The sequence below is a fragment of the Sinocyclocheilus anshuiensis genome, unplaced genomic scaffold (genome assembly GCF_001515605.1).
Source record: "Sinocyclocheilus anshuiensis isolate Anshui unplaced genomic scaffold, SAMN03320099.WGS_v1.1 scaffold264, whole genome shotgun sequence".
Lineage (NCBI taxonomy): Eukaryota > Metazoa > Chordata > Actinopteri > Cypriniformes > Cyprinidae > Sinocyclocheilus > Sinocyclocheilus anshuiensis.
Genome location: NW_015554061.1, coordinates 54,367 through 74,693, shown reverse-complemented (window position 1 = coordinate 74,693; position 20,327 = coordinate 54,367). Strand labels below are relative to the sequence as shown.

The window sequence follows — 20,327 nt, the reverse complement described above, 5'->3', positions numbered from 1 at the left end:
CAAAAATCTCTTCCGGATCTTTTCCTGCATGTCCTATACAGGTGTCTTTAAATGATGCTGGGGCCGAAGAAGAAGATGATGATGCCTTGTTTAGGGTTTTATTTTTGGCTTATCAGACTCTGTATCGGATAAACGACTTTGGGGAGTTTTCAGCCCCGGGCGTACACAGATCAAAAGCCTTTTCCCGGGCCGTAGAAAGACTGAGGTTAAGGGAGAGAGAGGATAGAGAGAGCTGAAGCTCCTCTCCCATCAGATAATACCGCTGCCCCGGGCCGGGATGCAGAAGAGAAACCGAGTCTCCAACTCACAGGATGTGTGAATAAACGCTAGCCATTTAAAGTACGTAAACATTCGGGATATCGGACACTGCGTGAGTATATTCGAGTGGATGACATTCATAATAGATGTGTTGTTTAATTAAAAATGTGTGGGCAGGTCGCTGTTTGCTTCTGATCTGTTTCGACATCGGATCGATATCGCCGCATTTGAGCTTCTTTCAGTGTTGGCTCTAACAACTGGAGTCCGAGGCTTCACTCTGAGGCCTAGTTAAACAAAGCAAAACACGAAGCGAAAAATTAAATGATCGTATTTTGGTGCGGTTTATAAGTTAATTGTGCTAATATTTGATCAATATGTATTTTTTTATGTGTTTTGTAATCCAAACTGCCTTGTTTTACTGTGTACGGTAGTATTATGGCGGGCGATATTATTAGCTGGGATGGTAAGCTAACCAAAAACGGGACACAACCGTAGTGTTTTTGACTCAGATGTTGCTTTTTTTTGTGTGTGAAATTGTTTATGCTTTGAAATTTAACTAACATCTGGACTCAATTAACCCGTTTGGTTTATGATTTTGCTGTAGTGAATGACTGTGTCACCTAATGAGTTGCCTAACTAGACAGCATTTTTGGGCAATATAGTTCTATTCAGATGTGTGCAATCCACATATGATGCCCTGAAATGCTTTATGTAGATAGGCAGCTTACAAGGCTTTTAAATATAGATTTATTCTTACTCAGAATGCACTGCAGTCATCTATATAGTAAACTGGAGTTGACTTATAAACATCACAGCTAGCCTTTTTTGACAAAAAAGCTCAATTTTGTAAAACTATTAAATTGTTAAAATGACTATTGTGGGTGAGTGACATCCTAACATCATTTTCCAGTTTGTTATTGATTATGTGGTACAATCAGATATTATCTGACATCCATCATTCTTTTCATTATTGATTCAAAGTTGATGGTAAGATATGATTTAACGTTTATGAATGAATCAAATCTATATATATTTCCCATGTGAAGTGAATTGGTTTTCAGGTGGTACTGTGAATGAAGAGAGCAGGAGTAGCTGCAAGAAAAGAAGATTATGAGTGGTGTAATAAGGCTTGTGTATGCGAGACTCAAGGTCACTGTGTGGTCAGTTTGACAGTAAACCCAAGGAGAAAAAGGGGATTGTAAAGGGGGGATGGGGTTGAATTGTATACAGAAAACCTGGTGGAGAAAACCGTAAAAAAGAGGCACACCCTTTCCTGGTGAGTCAGAAGTTGTGACACGGGGCAACAAAAGTGTGATCAGGTTTCAACACGATGTGTGTGTACACAGATGTAGGTTTCACAATTCATTGCTTTATGTTCCGTCTTGTTCAGGTGATCATTTGTATGATATTGGCTGCTTGGAACCGGTATGGAGAACTTCAAGAATGTGTAAGATCAGGTCATGAGTTCATATCTACGCGTTTAATTATCTTTTCTTCTTATAGATGCCGCTCAGGCCTGTTAAGAAATCAGAAAGGAGGAGGGCGGCATTTTAGACTCATCAATCTCATCCTTGTGAGGAAGAAGGACCTCATGGGACACTATGCAGGGTTAAAATGGTTTTGCACGCTCATGTGTTATCACAATCTGGAGTTATCAACCCCGGACGCATACGGATCGTGTGCAGTTGCGATGGTAGACACGCACTCTGGTGTGGGCGTACATTTTTTGCATATGGATTGCATCTGAAAAGCAACTTATCATGTGGATATCTGCACTTACAAGATTCAGGTGACCTTGCAAACCGTGTTTTTCTGCTCACTTTTCGGCCAGTTTGTCTCTCTTCAAAGTGTGAGCATAGATCACCTCAGAGTGGAGAATGAGCTCTCATTTAGGGCACAAGACATCAAGAGCTCTGTTTCATGATTTGTACTCGTAATTACGGTCTTTTCTTAGACGGACTGTTCCAGAGGGAAATCCAGACTCCATTGAGATTATAGAAAGAAAGTCATTTTTTTGTCTTGTAGTGTCTTATTTTTCCCTCATACTTTTTGTTTCACTGTATACCTCCCATCAAAACTATTTTTTTTCCTTTCTGTAGTCTGACATCATTCTCACATGCACTCATCTGCTATGATGCTTTGAGAGATATGAGATTGGTCTCTGAGCGAGTACTGTATGAATGCCTGAACTCAAATAGCTGCTTCCTTTTGCTGCTGCTCTTTTTGGTGTAACACGGGGCTTACCAGAGATTTGCACTAAAAGAGCATTGCTGTCACTTGATTTTCCTTTTATTGACCAAATCTTGTTACATTCAAGCCATATGAACTTATTTTTGATGAAACTAGAGCTATTTTTGTATTACAGTAAAGTCATAGAAATATCGCATATTATGTGTATATGAATTCAGTCTATTTTTTATGTATCAACACAGACGTATACAAAAAGACATCTGCACTATTTTACGTTAACGTTTGTTTTTGGAAAGAAATGCACCTTGATTTATGTCGAGAACATAATCTATTTCACTAAATTTATTGTTATGGCCATGGCTACACACCATCCTCACTCAGGTGGGAGACAAGTTTCCTTCGCTCTCTGACGCCTCCCCCTGTTCCCTCGGTTTTTTGACATCTCCAAATGCCTGTGGGTCTTAGTGTGGGTGGGGCTCTCGGAGACCCCTCCCCATTCCGCCCCAGTCGTTATGTGCCTGTGTCCGCAGCAACCGCCTTCCTTGTGGGGGCCACGACACTGTTTCTCTGTTTTACGTGAGTAGAACCTAAATACATTAATATAGAAATTCAATGTATCAGTATTTCTGTAAGTGTAATGAGAGGCATCTCTGTGCAGGTGTCCCTGGCTGTCAGAGCAGTTCTCCTCCTCCATTCCACTCTATAATGTTGTGATCTTCCTCTTCACACTGGCCAATTTCTGTATGGCCACATTCATGGACCCTGGCATTTTTCCTAGAGGTACATACTTACAAATGTACACTACTGTTCAAAAGTTTGGAGTCAGGAAAATCTTTAGCCAGGATGAATTAAATTGATCAGAAGTGACAGAAAAAGCATTTATAATGTTACTAAAGATTTCTATTTCATATAAATGCTGTTCTTCCAACTCTATTATTTAAGATATTTATTAAGAATTAGCATGGTTTACAGAGAAATATTAAGCAGCACAACTGTTTTCAACACTGAAAATAATTAGAAATGTTTCTTGGGCAGCAAATCAGCATATTGATTTCTGAAGGATCATGTGACACTGAAGAATTCAGCTTTACCATCTCAAATACATTACATAAAAAAAACGTATTTTAACAGTTAAGGTTATATACCGTTATTACTGTATTTTTGATCAAATAAATGCATCCATGATGAGCGTAAGAGATTTATTTTGAAAACATTACAAATTTTACTGACCCTAAACCTTTTATCAGTAGTGTATTTTACAATTCAAATTTATTTTTTCCACATATAAAAATATTAAAGTAAACATATTTCTGTCATGACAACTCTCGGAGGGATTGGCATGGTAATGTACATGACAATGTTCATGTATTTCATGTTCAACTGCTACGGAAAGCACTAGTCATATATTTGAATGTTGAGCAGCGAGCTCATTGGCTACCGATACAGGAGAGAACCAATCAGCTGTGCCATGTGATAATGATCATTAGTCATTAGGTCAGATTGAGTTAGACCTATCGGACTGCGCCATCTAGAGTTTCATGCCAGAACTCCTGTTGGGGTTTTTTTTTTTTTTTTTTTTTTTTTGGCTAGTAGACGTTATGAATGGCCGATAACTTAAAAATTTAGAAGCCAAATTGGCTGGTGAGTGAAAAAGTTAATTTCAATCCCTGTTTACATTGTAGCAAAGTGTCATTTCTTCAGTGTTGTCACATGAAACGATATAATAAAATATTTACAAAAATGTGAGGGGTGTACTCACTTCTGTGAGATACTGTATAATGTAAAAGAAACCTTAGTGATCCTCAAATTAGGCTTAATTTTTTAATGCAAAATATACTTGTCTTATATTTTCGTGTTGATTTTGTGTTGAAGTATGACCTGGACATTTCTTAACCTTTTTCATGAGATTGTATGTTTTGCAGCTGAAGAAGATGAGGATAAAGAGGATGATTTCCGGGCTCCGCTTTATAAGACGGTGGAGGTGAGGGGCATTCAGGTGCGGATGAAGTGGTGCTCCACATGTCGCTTTTACAGACCACCGCGCTGTTCACATTGCTCTATGTGTGACAACTGTGTGGAGGTACACAGAAATTCATCATAGTTTCACACTAAACAAAGTCTTCAGTGTTTGATTTAAGTCTTGTTGACTTGACTTGTGCTTTTTTATTGTCTAAATGCATGTGTGTCTGTGTTTAGGAGTTTGACCATCACTGCCCATGGGTGAACAACTGCATTGGGAGGCGTAATTATCGTTATTTCTTTCTGTTCCTGCTCTCGCTTACTATTCACATTATGAATGTGTTTGGCTTCAGTCTGCTATACATCATCCATCACACTAAACAACTGGACCAGGTCCACTCTGCAGTCACGTATCCTTTACCCATAACGCACTTACATTTGCATGTGCACATAATGCTTTCTCATGAATACACATCAACCTGTTCAATGTTTTTTGGTATCCTTAACACACTACTCAGTATGGCGGTGATGTGTGTAGCTGGCCTGTTTTTCGTCCCAGTTGCGGGACTCACTGGGTTCCATGTTGTCCTTGTAGCCAGAGGGAGAACGACCAACGAACAGGTGCGTGTGTGTGTGTTCGGGTGTGTCCCTTGTCCACATTGTATGTGTTTGATCAAACAGAATGATGTGGTTTTTCTGCCTGATTTCTAAGGGCGTGTTCTCAAATTTCCTCTCTTCACCCTCAGGTGACTGGGAAGTTCAGAGGCGGCGTTAACCCCTTCACACAGGGGTGCTTGAAAAACATTGCACACATGCTGTGTAGTTCACAGGCTCCCAGGTTCACAAATCTTATTTTCTAACAAATAAAGATGCGTTTTGCAGATTGTGTTGGATTTAAAGTTCTAATTTTATGTATATGTTTTTGTACAGGTATCTTGGTCGTTTGCGAAAGCCTCATTCTGTTCAGGTCCAGCCACCATTTCTGCGGCCACCTCTGTCTGAAGCCCAACTAGCAGCTAAAGTCCTGGATAATGGCATCCAACAGGTACAAACACATTATCATACACTTTGTTTTTATGCTAACAGTCATGGTTGGCAGCTGCAGTGCTTTGCGGTGGAGTAGGTCAGTAATGCTAGTTTTTTTTTATTTTTGTGCAGTGTAAATTGATTTGATAATATAATAGATAAACAATAATATAAATTAAAGCATGTTATGTTAATGCTTGATCACTTTTTACAATGTTTTAGAGGTGTAAGTGATATGTGCTACTGGTTAAAGATCTGGGCTGCGTTTCCCAAAAGCATTGTTAGCCTAAGTAGATTATAGAACCATCGCCACCAATGGTCTCTGGGATCAACTTAGCTTGCAATGCTTTTGAGAAACGCAACCCTGGGGTCAAAACCTACAAACCCATAAGGTAAAAAACATTGAATGGTATTTTTAAGCCATATATGTTTTTTATTAATGTTGGGCAGCCAGTAAGTGGTCATTAAATAGCTTATATAATGAATGCTAATTTATGTTATTAAAATATTTATTATTATGAATGTCATCTGTACCTGTTGTAGTCTAATAAATATTTGGATACTGTTGTGCATTTGTTTTAATATTGGTTCTGCTTTTCTGACATCTAAACAAAAATGATTCACATTGGTTGTAAAACTCAATATCAGACAATCTTTTCCATCCTTAATTCACAAACTTTACACTATCTAATATTTGTCATGCTCTTGTTTTGTCTATGTAGAGAGTTGAAATTAGTTAACTTTCTTTTGAAAGTAATTGACATACATGTGAAAGATCTCAGCTAAGAGCAGTTTCCTAAAATCCCTTTAGATGAGTAGGCTATTTTTGTTAAAGAGTTGCTCTGTGTGTGTGTGTACTTCAGTCTAAAAGTAGTTTGGAGATAATGGAGAGTCAGTCCACTGATGCTGATCCCCCTCCACCACCTAAACCAGAGCACAGATACCCTGGGCTGCCTCACACACAAAATGAAGGTTAGTGCACACACAGATGTATCATACCCGTCAGATAATTTACAGCATCACTACAGCACTTTTTTTACTTTTATAACTTTTTTTTTTTATATCTTTTCTTCCAATCAGAGTGCAGCTTGCTGACTGTGGCTCCACCCACACCTTCATTGTATAAATACAGGCCGGCCTACAGCAGTCCAGGAAAAAAACACACGGCCTCAACACATTCCAGCAAAGTAAGTCTAAGTGCGGTACACACAAATACTTTTTTTGTTTGAGACAACCATGATCTACTGCACTTGAGGTTTGCATTGCATTTTTTTTCTTTTTGTTAATACGTTGAATCCTTTCTTTTATTATTTTTCTTGAATATCTGAAATCACTGGCAGTCAGTGAGCGAGTAAGTTTAGATGCGAGTTATCCGTTGTTATGGTGTGTTTTGCACCTTGCTCTTGTGTTTCGTCATTTTGACTCTGCAGTTGTTGCGTTTGATTCAAGCTTGACTCTCTCCTGTTGCTGTTTTCCTCTCGTTCTGAAGCATAACTTGAATCCTTTCCTTTCCTTCATCCATTCTGTAAAAATGGCAATCCTCCTTGATGTTTTAAACATAATTCTTGTGCATTCATACGTTCCTACAGAGCCCCTAAGGGGACATGGTGATGGAAAAAAATATGAGATGGGAAGAAAAATTATTTGCGTTCATTCTCAAAACTTTTGAATTTGATCGCAGTGTTTAAATTTTTTCTCACAAAGGTTTTGCACTCCAGTGAATATCAGATATTTTTTGTGTTTAAATACGTGATAAATATGACAATAAAGACATACTCTACTGTTTCAGTGTTTTGTGTTCACTCGCAAATCTTTTGCCTTCGCGAGAGACACTTTGCATTTGCTTGTGTTGAAATATACGCTGTGTTCCATTCCGAAAAGCTCATCCCGATGCCCTAATCCCTTCATCTTCAAAGGGTTTAACCTCCAGAGTGAGAGCTTTAAAGGGAGGAAGGATGTAAGGGACCAAAAAACTGTTCCTTAGAATGCACTTCTCTTATCATCTTGCCGGGCAGATTAAGGGGGTGGAAGGAATGATGGGAGCGAAGGTTCCATCAGTTGTACCCTTTGAAATCCTTCGTTCAGCAGGGCCCTTTTAAGTGGCCAGTTTTGAGCTCTTTGGTTTGGAACTGCCCTTAAAAATGGTGGCCATGATTGTTCTTACATTGAAGTGCCCTTCGGAGGTGGATTTATCCCATTTGGAACACAGCGATAGTTTCTCCTCACTCCAAATTAGTTCCATTCAATTTTTTCGAGCAAACACAAAAGTTTTGCTTGGGACTTCAAAGTTTTATTGTGGAACACAAAAGCATTGAAATGTAATTTGTCCTCCAATCTCATTTTTTCCATCACCACATCCCCTTAGGACAGGGGTGTCAAACTCAGTTCCTGGAGGGCCGGAGCCCTACAGAGTTTAGATTTAACCCTAATTAAACATACCTGATCCAACTAATCAAGTCCTTCAGGCTTATTTGAAAACTACATGGTATGAGTACTGGAGCAGGGCTGGAACTAAACTCTGCAGGGCTCCGGCCCTCCAGGAACTGAGTTTGACACCCCTGCCTTATGAGCTCCGTACGTCCCTTTATACAGTGTGGTTTGCTCAAACTTTCAGTTGTGTGCCATCTTTCATCTCTTTGGTGATGCTTCAGCTGCTGGGGATGTTTGGTGTACCTTTTCTGTCTTTTTTTTTTCCTCTCAGATGAGTCGAGGGAACAGTATGACCGAGTCTCCCTCTGTCCCCGTCACCACTGGGAAGCCCAGCTACCGCTCAGACCCCAGTTTGTCAAGCCGAGGGGGTGCAGGGTGCCGTGGGGGAGGGGAGGGAGGTAGAGCAGGCTCGGGGGGCCTGGGTGGGGCCTCTGCGTTTGGTGGGCGATCTTACCCTTCTTTTACCGACACCCTACTCCAATCGGCAGCAGCCTCTTGCTCCTCAAGCCTTCGCTCCGCCCATACGGCCCACAATGCCCTCGGGCCCCTCATCTCTGAGGGTACGACCTCCACTAGCTACAAGAGTTTAGCCAATCAGACACGCAACGGCAGCTTGTCGTACGAAAGTCTACTGACGCCCTCCGAAAGCCCGGAGTTTGAGTCTGCTGCTCACGAGCTGTCCCCACCCAGACCGCACCCTCAGCACTCTCTTAGCACAGCACCAGGGGCCCCGCCTATTTTGGGGTACACGTCCCCTTTCCTATCTGCTCAGCAGAGGGAGGGCTCTCTCCAGGCCTGCCCTGCCCCCCTAAGACCCTCCCCCAACAGAGCTTTCCTGCGCCCAACAAGCTCACCTCCTTCTCGGGCTCCACCCCTTTCTCCTCGCGCTCGCTCATTGGGCTCCCCTCCTCCTGGCCCTGCCCCTGGCCATACATCTCTGGGCAAATCACTGTCCTATGGAGGTGGTGCCGAGTTACAGCACCGCCCCTCTAGCTCAGGGGGCGGGACTCCGATGCCGAAGTGAGTAATGCCTGCAGATTTTAGCCGTCTCTCTCTTTCCCCCCTCAGAAAAACCTGCACGCCTGCGTGTGTGTGATGGTCAAGTAGAACACTGAGGTCAAGTGTTTGTGTTTGTATTCATTTGGTTTGGTCTTTCTTCTTCTCTTTGTTCAGTAATATTGTCTCTTTCTTCCTGCAACCCATGACCACTCTACTGTCCCTCGAATTTCTGTACACACCCTCCATCTTTCTCTGTCCTTTTTCTTTCTCTGCTCTCTTTCTTTACATTCATCTGCTCTGTTCTGCCCTCCCCTCCTCCTGCCTTGTGGCCGTAAGGATGACTCTGTCTCTGTGCTAAGGTTCGTCTTATTATGCTTCTGTAATTTTGATGTCTTAAAGGTCAACATGAAAGTGAAATTATTTACTTGCTTAATACATTCGGAGTTTTAGATTAGTGCACATGAAAGTTAAGGGAAAAAAAAGGTTTTCCCATAAAAAAAAAAAACACTAAAAAAATGGCTGACATTGCCAAGGCAGGGTGGATTATTTATTGTGTTAACCAATAGACAAACAGATATTTAACCATTTTTTAGGCTACTGTTCTAGGTCAAATAGCCTTTCTAAAATGTTAATGTGGTATTTTCTTGTTAATATAGAGTGCTGCAGTGATGGTGTATTTTTGTAGGCCAACTTTGTAAGTTTGCATCACTCTTGGTTCCCTCAAAAAAAAAAAACAGTAGTTTCTGTTGGGTTTTGGATTATTGCAGAAAATAAGCTCTGCAACCAACAAAAGTTTATTATTGTTACATGTTTCATTCATCGTGGTAATCTTCACAAATTAATAAAACAGTCGGCAGAAGTAAAAAGCTAAATGTAAGCTATAAACACCGCTGTCGCATATCTGCAGACTCGCTTCCAACAACTTTTTCAGTCTTCTATTTAAAAAAAAAAAAGGTCTCAAAGTTTGAATTAGAATAGTTTGCAAGAGATTGATTATAAACACAACAAGGCTGTAAAAATGGACTAGTGAGTAGATGAGTTTACCTGTTTAGTATGATGACATTTAATGTCCCGACAACCTCTGTAGTCCCTGTCAGTAACCGTCTTTATCGAGAGAAGTAAAAGTTTTTTAAAAAATGACAAGGGGTTATTTTATGTCCCAGAATAAAACCTGAAAATCTCCTGCCCTTGAGTTAACCACAGTCTTTATTTCAGGCATTTAACCAAAAACATTTTTGGCCTACAAAAATACGTATTTCCCACAACACTCTGTTACCAGGGCTTCAACAATATGTGTGAGAGGATTTTGGGCAACTTGGTGGAACTTGTATATCCATATTTTTTATGCTTTGAAAACGTAATGTTTTTCTGGTTTTCTGTTTTCTGTGAGGTATTTTACATTGTTGTGAATTTTGTAGATTTGTCACCTAGCTGGCTAACTGTAAGCAATTGTTTTCTGGTACAAGAGTGTTTTATGGTTACATTTATAGCTGTATAATTTCCAGATTGTTGTATTTTTTTTATTAAATGTATTTTTAATATTAAAATATTTTGTAAATATGAATAATAATATAAAATACATTGCTAAAAATAAAATGTGGTCATTATTTTGGGCCAGTGAACAGTTTGCCAGGGCGTTGAGGGCAAGTGAAACAGAACTGACCTTTAGAACTGGCCAGAAGAAAAAAAATCCTTCCTCTTGAGCCCTGGTGATTATTGAAAAAAGGTTACAACGATAATAGCAATTTATACATTTGAAACGGAATACAGTATGTCAGAATGCTCTCAATGGTAAAAGTGACCTTAAGCTTCCAATCGTTTGCCGAAAAAAATCATTTCACAATATTATGGTAATAAAGTGGCTTGTGAATGTCGATTCATGTTGGCTTTAAACCTACTTTGCGAATGTCTTGCTTGCGTTGTCTCTGTTACATTTAATAGATGTATCCCTGCAACACTTTCAATGCATCCATAGTGTTTTTGGTTAAATTATTAGGCTTTTTCACATGCATCCTTTTTAGGTTTACTTATATCTCTCTCTTTTTTCCCCCACCAACTATTAGCTCGACTATTAAACAAAACGTGGCCAATCATAACACCCACTCCCACAAGCCTTCAGGAGGGGTGAAGAAAGTGACTGGTGTTGGAGGAACGACCTATGAGATTTCAGTATGAATGGCTGACACAAAGGAATCCGGATCCACTCGGCAGTTTTCGCCTCGATCAGATGGATGTAAAGCTGCTCAACCACACATGCAAAAAAGCATACAAGACTACAAAGAAAAATCCGAAGTGTTTCCCAGTCCAACTTTATCAGTCACTGTGGAGGACATACACTGAGAACATGGGCCAGTGAAGACGAATCTTACAGCATTTTGTTTTCTGAATATCAATATGGTACAGAAATACCACAGACTTTTCTTTTTTATTTAAAGAATCATTTGGTACATCAATGTATTACCTACTGATTTGTATGCAAGACTGTCCAATGATCATAGTTGGGACCATGTGAGACACACTGATGCCTCATTCATAATGCCGTCAACAGAAACCACAAGCCTCTCAGCAGTCAGCCAATAAGCATACATAAATCACTGTTCAGTCTGGCATGTTCTATAGCGCTCAGTTTCAAACCAAAAATGAAACCAGTTCACCAAAAATGAAAATTCTGTCATCGTTTAACACCCTTATGTCATTCCAAACCCATATGACTGACTTTCTTCAGTGGAACACAAAAGAAGATATTTTAATGAATGTTCACACTGCTCTTTTCCAGACGATAGTGTCCACATGCTTTCCAGCTCCAACAAAGACAAAAAAGGCCATAAAAGTGGTCAATACAACTATTAAAGTCTTCTAAAGCAGTGGTTCTCAACCACTATGGGGAAACTTCCAAGGGGGCCTCAAGATGAATTAAAATTATTTAAAATAAAAAATAAATTGAGTAAAACGAGTAAAAATCAAGATATTTCTTATTTTAATTCACCCACCTTGAAGAACCAGGATTCCCACTGTCTTAAAAAATACCTTGATATACTGTATGAGGAAGCCTAATTTTTAAATGTGTGATTTCTAGACCTGGAAAAGTCAAGAAAATCAATAAACTCTTATAACTCCATGGGCATTTTTAGAATGAATGTACATTTTTAGCCAAGTTTAAAAACGATCCTTATCCTCAATCATTATTGAGAAAATCATGGAAAACTGGAAAAGTCGTTGGGCTTTTGAAATGTAGTGGACAATGGGAGGCTTTGGAGTCCAAAAGGTTTGAGAACCACTGTTGTGAAATCATATGATAGCCGACAGATGCAAAATGCAACAATTGTTGTGTAAAACGTTCATGTGTGCTGATCACAGAACTGTCATTTTTGGGTGAACTATATCTTTTATTTTTTTTCTTCATTATTATTTTATGCAGGTACAGATGTATAAGTATTAAGTTTGATAAAGAATATAATATTAAGATGCAGGCATATATGATGTATGATTGTTTGTTTTAGGTTGGATGGTGTTTGTCAGATTTATATGGCTGCATCAGCCAGATGAAATTCTCAGCCAATGGGACTCAGTCTGTTTGACAGATAGCACACTGGGCAAGTAGGAATAAATGTATCTAAAGACACACAAGTTACTAGAGCACAACATATTAAGCAAAGATTATTTACGTTACGTACTGAAGATATATGCAAATTGTAACTTTGTGTCGGCGTGTCCACCAATCAAGAGCCATACTCTCTTGACACATGGTCAGCCAATCGCAAGAGAGTTTATTTATTCAGCTAGAGGATGCCAGTGCAAGTACATGCTGGATGCACCATCGTATTGATTTTGAACATTAATTTTTTGTTATTTTAACTTTTTTTTAAACTGGACATTGGTCAAATGAACAGCCAGAGGACAGTGATTATCTCCTCATAGATGTATAAGTTTGATTGTATTTGTCTATGTGAGAGAATGAGTGTGACATTTTATTTGAACGTACCTGACTGTTGAACAAGATCAGAAGTCGTTCACGTCTTTTGTCTGCTTTTTGAGGTCTGAGGACCAGCGACCGGTCAGAGTAAGATAGAAACCGCTTATGCAGAGACTCGTGCAAGGTTTTTTTGTTGTTTTTTATCTTTTGTCGTTTCCACCATGGCCTTATGATGCCTTTTTAAACTGTTATCAAGGGTATTTCAGTATGTGTAACTGGCTCTTAGAGATGACAGATAGAGAATTGTTGTGTTGAGTTTTGGGTAAGAATGCAGAGTCGTTTAACCCTTCTGTATTCTGAGTCACATGAGCAACACATTTTCAACAGAACAATAAACAACAGAATGAACATAAGCTGGGTTTCCTCATTTTATATTTCAGTACTATTTTGTCCTGATGTGTCTGATAATCAGAGGCTGGTTAAAGTGTAAATGAATACTTGTTGGAGAAGAGGGTAAAACATTCAGTACAGGCACCCGTCTCACTAATAACAAACACCATCTGCAAACGCATCTCTTGTTGAGGAGAATTCAGCAGTAACTGGTGGTTTAAGTACTTTTGGGATTTGGTTAAGTACACGGTAATCCTTTGGCAAAAGCCACTAAGGCTGATACAAGTCTTCTAGTTCAGTACCTCTCTGAGGTCAAGGAATATGTAGACAGAAGCCTCAGGAAGCTACGAAATAGACTAAAGGAAAATAAAAAGATTTCTCTCAAAGCAAATTCTTGTAGAATTCTTGTATATGGAGGCCCAAACCTGCATAAATTACAAATAAATAAATGTAACAATAGGGAATATATGACTTGTTAAAACAAATGCAGTTATTTTTTACTTAAATGTAGTCCTATTTTTTTTTCTTTAACTTTATTTTTTATTTATTTCATTTATTTTTATTAATTTATGTATTCATTTATTTTTATATTTTATCCTCCTGTGTATTTATTTCCATATTTATCTCCATACTTACAGAGAAGTGAGTAATACAAAGAACAAAATAAAGAATTTTTTTTTTTTTTTTTACTGAAAAATATACAGTTGCATTTGTGTAGGAGAAGTAAGCCATAACATAAGCAGAGAAATTTAACATTTAAAAATATCATAATTATCCTGGTTAATATAAAACAATTCATTTTGTGCAGTACTTTTCTATCTGGTTAAACTGTTTAAAGAAAAATACAAAAAAATCTAAATTATATGTTAACAGTTCAGTTGTCATAGTCAAGTTCTGTATTAATATAAGAATGACAAGTTAACTGGTTTTAATCAAACCAATACAATGTTAAACAGAACTTCATGTTTAATGTGATAGTTCACCTAAAATGTTAAATTCTGTCATCATTTATTCACTTACACGTCATTTTAAACCCTTGTTTTTTCTTCTGCGGAACACAAAAGTTATTTTGCTTATCATTAAGTTCCATTTTATGGACAAAAATATCTTCTCAAAATATGTTCCACAAACGAAAGAAAGTCATATGAGTTTGTAACAACATGAGGGTGAATAAATTATTACTATAAATTTAATTTTTGGGGTGAATCTCCATCCCTTTAATAAAAATGTATATCCATAAGAATCAAGTACACATCAGTGGATCATCACAGCCCAATGACGTGTCTGATATGTACCGCATTACAGGTTGAATTGTGTGGTAGGCAGGAGCTTGTTTTATAACCATCACCTGAAAGCATGACAAGCTGGTGCGACTGGTAAAATTACTCAGCAGATGCTGATGCTTCCTTGAATTGCCAGTTAACTGAAAAGAAAATGTTTAATAGACATACATAAAATCAGCTAGATTAAAAAAATAATGTTACCAACCACTGGCAACCAACCAAGAGCACTAACACATATTTCAAGCAATCTAACACTCATTTTATTCAAAGTGAGTGCAAACAATTACAAACACACTTCATCAGGGGGTGCAAACGCATGCTGACCCGACAGCTGGCAGTACCAGGCAACTAGTGTCATCATCTATCTCTCTATCCTTAAACATGCCAAGATCCCGTCTGCCAGTGCGCTTTAATATTACAGCATTGAAGCTCTGCCCTGAAGACGGTCAGCCAACACAGACAAACAAAAAGACCTCAGACGCTTGTGAATGCAGACACAGATCAGTCTCATTCACAAATGGTGACTACCAGAGATGGGAACAGATAGTCTCAGAGGTTGAAATGGGAAAGAAGGGGGGGGGGAGGCTTATGTTTTCTTCTCTTTGTCTTTTTTGAAGGCAGAAGAGCCTTGAAAAGACTGTAGGGTTTCAGCAGCCACTCTCCTGCTGTTGAAGGTGTTCATCTCCTCCTCTAAATCTCTACGCTTCTCCTCCAGGTTCCTCTTCTCCTCCTGATGTGTTTGTTTCAGCATCTCAAATCTTTCATGCAGCTTGGAATACAGAACAAGGGCTCATTTACAATCTTTTACCTTATTTTTTGTCTTATTATTTCAATATAAAAAATGTAAATTCCATTATTATTTAACCAATTAACAGCACTAGTTTATAATGCTGAGATACTTGCAATTGTGTGTATTTATGTATTTACTTTAATCAAAAGGAGCTTATTTTATTGTATTATTTTTTTATTTATTTTAATAAAAGGTGACGCTTTTGAAGATTGTTTTATTATTTACTAAAATGTGACGAGTGTTTAAATATTTTTTCAATAAAAAGTGACAAGTATTTAAATATTTATTTTAATTAAATATTTTATTATTTAATAAAGAGTTAATTCATTTTAAATTAATAAATACTTATTTAAGATTTTATTTTGTTTTATTATTTAATAAAAACTGACAGATATTTAAAATAATTTATGTTAATATTTAAAAGGTGACAAGCATTTAAAGCATTTAAAAAACGTAGCATTTTTATTTTTAAATTGAATAAAAAGTGACAAGTGTCTAAATATTTAATTTTTTTTAATAAAAAGTGATAAGTATTTAAATATTTTATAATTTATTAAAAAAGTGACAAGTATTTAAAGATTTTATTTGATCATTTAATTAAAAGTGTCAAGTATTACATTTTCTTTCTTATTATTTTTCTCCAAAGCAGTGTCTGTACTAAAAGCAGTTATAATGTAATTTTACATGACTATTTATATTAAATTAAGGCTTGTACAAATATAATTTTGTCCTGCGTTAATACAAAAATATTGTCAAATCCAGTGATTCTTACCTCTCTCTCCTTCTCTTTTAGTTCTGCTTCTGTCTCCTTCACTTTGTTGACAAACATCTGTCTCATCTGCTCCTCCTTGAGTTGTAGCTCACCAATAAATTCTCTCCTCTTGGCCACATATGTTTCCCGCAGACTGTGTGTGAGGACATATGACTATGATGACTATACAATTTAGAATGAATTCACTGCCTCTTTTGTTACATGATCTTCTTAACAACAAGTAGCAGCATTATGTAAGGACATCATGAGCTGTGGAAGTGTGTTGCAGTACCTGAAGGGTTCGCTGTCAGGGTCGGTGTCTTTGAAGCCCATCTCCTCCAGTTTGCAGCGGCGGTACAGCTCATAGTGTCTGGCGTGGGTCTGTTCCCTCAGGTCCGACATGTTGACACGAATTAGCATCTCTCTCAGCTTTACAAAGTCACAGTGACTCTCGTTCTCCACTGAGGACAAAGCCCAGACAACATAACTTCACTAATAATCTGGTGTAGTTCTCATAATGCCTGCTACAGTAATCAAGACACCGTCTGCTGCTTGCTTTGCGTTAATATTGACACAGTGCATCCTTTGCTATTCATTTGCATTTGCTCGGTTTCCTGTGTTTATCAGTATATAAAAAAAGAGAAAAATATAGCATTGCCCAATTTGCCCATTTTTGTCTAACTTAAAGTAAGACAATGATAAATATCTTTATGTTCTAGCAGCACTACCTACCCTGTAACACTCCCCATGGGTACTCTCTGGCTCGTACCATTTCGTTCCCAATTTTAACCTCTTCACTGCTTCCAATCACAGCAAAAGGGAGATGTGCCTGCAACAAGTCACTGGCTCAACATTAAAGGTGTCTAGGAGCATATATCTATTCTGATCAATAGCAAAATTGTTCTAAAACATATATCTGAAATCATAACATCATATATTTGAACTTGAGCTTCTCTTACATTCATAGAAGAGTTTATTTCAGCCACAGCTTCATCATCTGTTGGGAACTGGTAGATCTGAACACCATTGCTGACCAGTTCACTCATGATCTTGATCTTAAACTTTTGAAGCTCGCTCTTGGATATAGTGTCTGCCTTCGCTATGATGGGAATAATGTTGACCTGGTTGGGAAGGCAATATATGGATATACACTAATTCTACAATTCTATGTATATAACTTAAGATTTCATGAGGTAGTATATATAACATACACTTTGTGAACAATGTACCTTGCTGTCCAGTTTCTTCATGGTAACTAAGTCCAGAGATTTCAGTGAGTGACCGGTGGGAGAAATAAAATAGAGGCAGATGTGGATGCGTGAATCATGATAGTTGTAAAGGGAGCGTTTAATTTTAAGCTCTTCTTCAAGGAAGTTTTCAAACTGGGAGTCAATGTAGTCCACAATAGGTTTATAACTACAGAGAAACAAAAGAAAGTTTAGAATTTTGACCTTGGTACTTCATTATCAATGTCACTGGGTTACTGAAGTCTCAAGCATTACCTTTCCTCTTTATTAATCTGGTCGCCAAATCCCACAGTGTCTACAATGCTTAGCTGCAAATCCACATTGCTTTCCTGCAGGCTGTATGTTCTGTGGCGTAAATGCACCCTGCTCTGGAAGTGGCTGGCCTCTTCACTCTCGAACGTTGTGTTAAATAATGTGTTCATTAATGTAGATTTGCCTATGCCAGTTTCACCTGTAAAAGAGGGCACATTCTTGCAATCTTTCGCATCAATTTTAATATTTACATACCAGGTCTGCAGAATCTTAAAAGCACTTCTTTCTCACCCACGCAGAGAATGTTGAAGCTGAATCCTTGGCTCACTGATTTGCTGACCAGCTGATCAGGAAGACCGTCAAAACCGACATGACCGTTGAGAGAGAGAGTCCTCATCTCCTCACTCTGAGATCAAAAAAGTTTGACATGACATACCAGAAAAATTTGATAGTGTCATGAATAATTGCTGCAAGCGTTTTTGTAAAAATGTTTTCACAAAATTATATTTTAGTGAATTTAATTAAGCAAAGAACACCTAGCATTTATTTTTGTTTGCAAAAATAATAATGGCTTAATAATCAATTAAACAGTAAATCTATAAATGTATTGAAGTTTACTAAAGTAAATACATACAATTACATTTACATATTAAATCTAATAATATATATATATATATATTTGGGGTAATTCCTTAATTTTTATTTTTTTTTGTATTAAGGAATGCATTGACATTGATCATAAGTGTCAGTAAAGACATTAATAGTGTTGCTATTTTAAATCAATGCTGCTCTTTTGACCTTTCTAAGAATCCTGTTAAAACAATGTATCACCGTTTTCACAAAGATATTACGCAGCACAACTGTTGTGAACATGGATAATATTAAGAAATTTCTTTCCTAAGCATCAAATTAACATATTAGAATGATTTCTGAGTGGAGCTTCAGAAAATTCAGCTTTGCATCACAGAAATATATTACATTTTAAAATATATTCAAATGAAAACAGTTGTTTTAAATTGTAATACTGTTTCAAAAATATTATCAGTGCTCCATCACAAATTTATAGTCCGCCCTAATGTGTCTATTAATACATGGGAGATACTGACCCATGTCAGTTTGTAAGTACACTGAGCATATTGGTATGCATGGATCCGGGTTTGAGTGTCGATCACAGAGAAAAGCAGCATGCTGAGGTATTCAGAGCTCCTCACTCTGTACAAACACAAGGAAGTGTTTCACACAGCCTTCATCTGTTCCACTGCCCCAGTATTCTTAACACACACACTGGAGCACAAAGGACTTTTTATGCAGCCTGTGTTTCTCAGTAACTGAAGGTTTTCACTGCTTTTGCTCTTTAAGTGCTGGGTTCACAAATGCAACAAGTTAAAGGGCATTTTAAAACGATAAATGAACAGTATTAGGATGATACTATTGCACCAATGCAAAAACATTACAGACTTGGGATGTGTGTTGACTGAAGCAACAACCAGAAGAACCAAAGCTGATCTGCTTACAAGAACTAATCAGCTTGAAATGACTTTGACAGTGGATTTAACCAGAGAAAAACCCCAATGTTAAACTATAAATATAAACTACTAGCATATTCATCTAGAAATAGTTTCATGATATGCATTATGAAGCATTACAAACAGTGATTTACAGCAGAGCAAAATATAATGCTTTAGCTAAACTCAGTCTTGTGTTGCTTGAATCAAACTCAAGCACACTAAACCTTTTTTCCACTCCATTGCAACCAGCAAACTAACTGCACATATTAGCACATAAATACAAGCAAATTATGAAATGTGAAAAAGTTTGAATCATCTTTGACCAACCAATCCAGTCTTCATACCTCTTGCTGCACACATTGCAACTTTATCAAGAATGAATATGCATGTCATACTGAGAATAATTATGTGCAGCAAATATAAGAAGCAATTAAATAACTTACAGGATATGTGTTTACATCTGTAGCAGCCATGCAGATAAATGCAATAGCACTGACAGTATGCTCTCATATATTGTGCTGCGTTCGTCCTCTCTCTCTCTCTCTCTCTCTCTCTCTCTCTCTCTCAACCATTCTAACATGGCCAATTGATGGAAACACCCCCTGCTGAATTAAAATGCTGTCCGTGTTGCCCATGTTCACTCCTCCAACTTCACTTACAAACGCACTTGTTTCAGAGAACACTTGTTTATTTGGTTTAAGTGTCTCGCCCCGCCCCCCTTAGTTGCTAACAAACAAATGGAGTTACTAACTGTCTTACAATGACAGCTGTCAATGTGAAAATCTTGTCCCAAGATGTTTTTGATCAATTTTGAACACAGAAGGACCACCATTCAAGTTACTTAAATATGCCATGGAGGGATATATAAAAGATTTTAAAATAAATATGGTGGGTAACGTTACGGTGACCATACGTCCTCTTTTCCCCGGACATGTCCTCTTTTTGGACCTAAAACAAATGCGTCCGGCCGGGAATTCTTAATCGCCCAAAATGTCTGGGATTTGGCTGTTTTCTTAATCTCGCTCCCGTTGAATGCCGCTCCATCTGAAAGTACGTACTGGAGATTTACTACTAATTACCAGAAGCGGCTTTACTGACGAGATGCGCATGAAAATCGCATTCGAAATTTTGCACAGCCCTAGTCTGAGGAACTTCACCATGTACAAGACACCACCCCCACAGTTTGTGGAGAATCAACAACTGGCTGACGATCTGAACGTGTTTTACTGCCGATTTGAAAAGACCAGTCTACCACCCCCCATCCGCTCTGATCTGCACATCACACATTCACCTATACCACCCCTGCAACCCCCCTCCCTCCCTCCCCCACC

At 38.0% G+C, this 20,327-nt stretch overlaps 2 protein-coding genes across 5 annotated transcripts; one reads left to right on the top strand and one right to left on the bottom strand.

Annotated features, from left to right (window-relative positions):
* Positions 1 to 125: 125 nt before the first annotated feature.
* LOC107668572 (zinc finger DHHC-type palmitoyltransferase 5) lies at positions 126 to 11,125 on the top strand. 4 transcript variants are annotated; one of them, XM_016460508.1, is made up of 13 exons: positions 126 to 370; positions 1,762 to 3,024; positions 3,107 to 3,228; positions 4,371 to 4,528; positions 4,645 to 4,817; positions 4,926 to 5,028; positions 5,154 to 5,245; positions 5,338 to 5,452; positions 6,297 to 6,405; positions 6,514 to 6,620; positions 8,135 to 8,883; positions 9,095 to 9,221; positions 10,926 to 10,995. In XM_016460508.1, exons 2-12 carry the CDS (start codon positions 2,897 to 2,899, stop codon positions 9,195 to 9,197), a joined length of 1,959 nt encoding a protein of 652 aa, XP_016315994.1. In that variant the 5' UTR covers positions 126 to 370; positions 1,762 to 2,896; the 3' UTR covers positions 9,198 to 9,221; positions 10,926 to 10,995. The 4 variants fall into 4 exon arrangements, with proteins under 4 accessions (XP_016315994.1, XP_016315995.1, XP_016315993.1 ...); XM_016460509.1 differs by having other exon boundaries at positions 127 to 370; positions 9,199 to 9,221; positions 10,926 to 11,007; XM_016460507.1 differs by lacking the exon at positions 9,095 to 9,221 and having other exon boundaries at positions 127 to 339; positions 10,926 to 11,125.
* A 3,310-nt stretch (positions 11,126 to 14,435) lies between these two features.
* Positions 14,436 to 19,545, bottom strand: LOC107668584 (septin-8-B-like). The gene is made up of 9 exons (XM_016460521.1): positions 19,440 to 19,545; positions 17,780 to 17,894; positions 17,492 to 17,687; positions 17,219 to 17,405; positions 16,949 to 17,110; positions 16,722 to 16,818; positions 16,282 to 16,450; positions 16,011 to 16,143; positions 14,436 to 15,217 (listed from the first exon to the last, which is right to left on the bottom strand). Exons 1-9 carry the CDS (start codon positions 19,467 to 19,469, stop codon positions 15,035 to 15,037), a joined length of 1,272 nt encoding a protein of 423 aa, XP_016316007.1. The 5' UTR covers positions 19,470 to 19,545; the 3' UTR covers positions 14,436 to 15,034.
* Between the last annotated feature and the right edge of the window lie 782 nt (positions 19,546 to 20,327).

Bases quoted from the DNA above. Each gene is read 5' to 3' on its own strand.
- LOC107668584 (XM_016460521.1), bottom strand. From the start codon at position 19,469: ATGGCTGCTACAGATGTAAACACATATCCT. The intron at 17,111-17,218 runs GTACATTGTTCA...CTTCCCAACCAG, and splicing joins TGAAGAAACTGGACAGCAAG to GTCAACATTATTCCCATCAT. The intron at 15,218-16,010 runs GTAAGAATCACT...CTGTATTCCAAG, and splicing joins TAAAAGAGAAGGAGAGAGAG to CTGCATGAAAGATTTGAGAT.
- LOC107668572 (XM_016460507.1), top strand. From the start codon at position 2,897: ATGCCTGTGGGTCTTAGTGTGGGTGGGGCTCTCGGAGACCCCTCCCCA. The intron at 3,025-3,106 runs GTGAGTAGAACC...ATCTCTGTGCAG, and splicing joins ACACTGTTTCTCTGTTTTAC to GTGTCCCTGGCTGTCAGAGC. The intron at 5,029-5,153 runs GTGCGTGTGTGT...CTTCACCCTCAG, and splicing joins GGAGAACGACCAACGAACAG to GTGACTGGGAAGTTCAGAGG.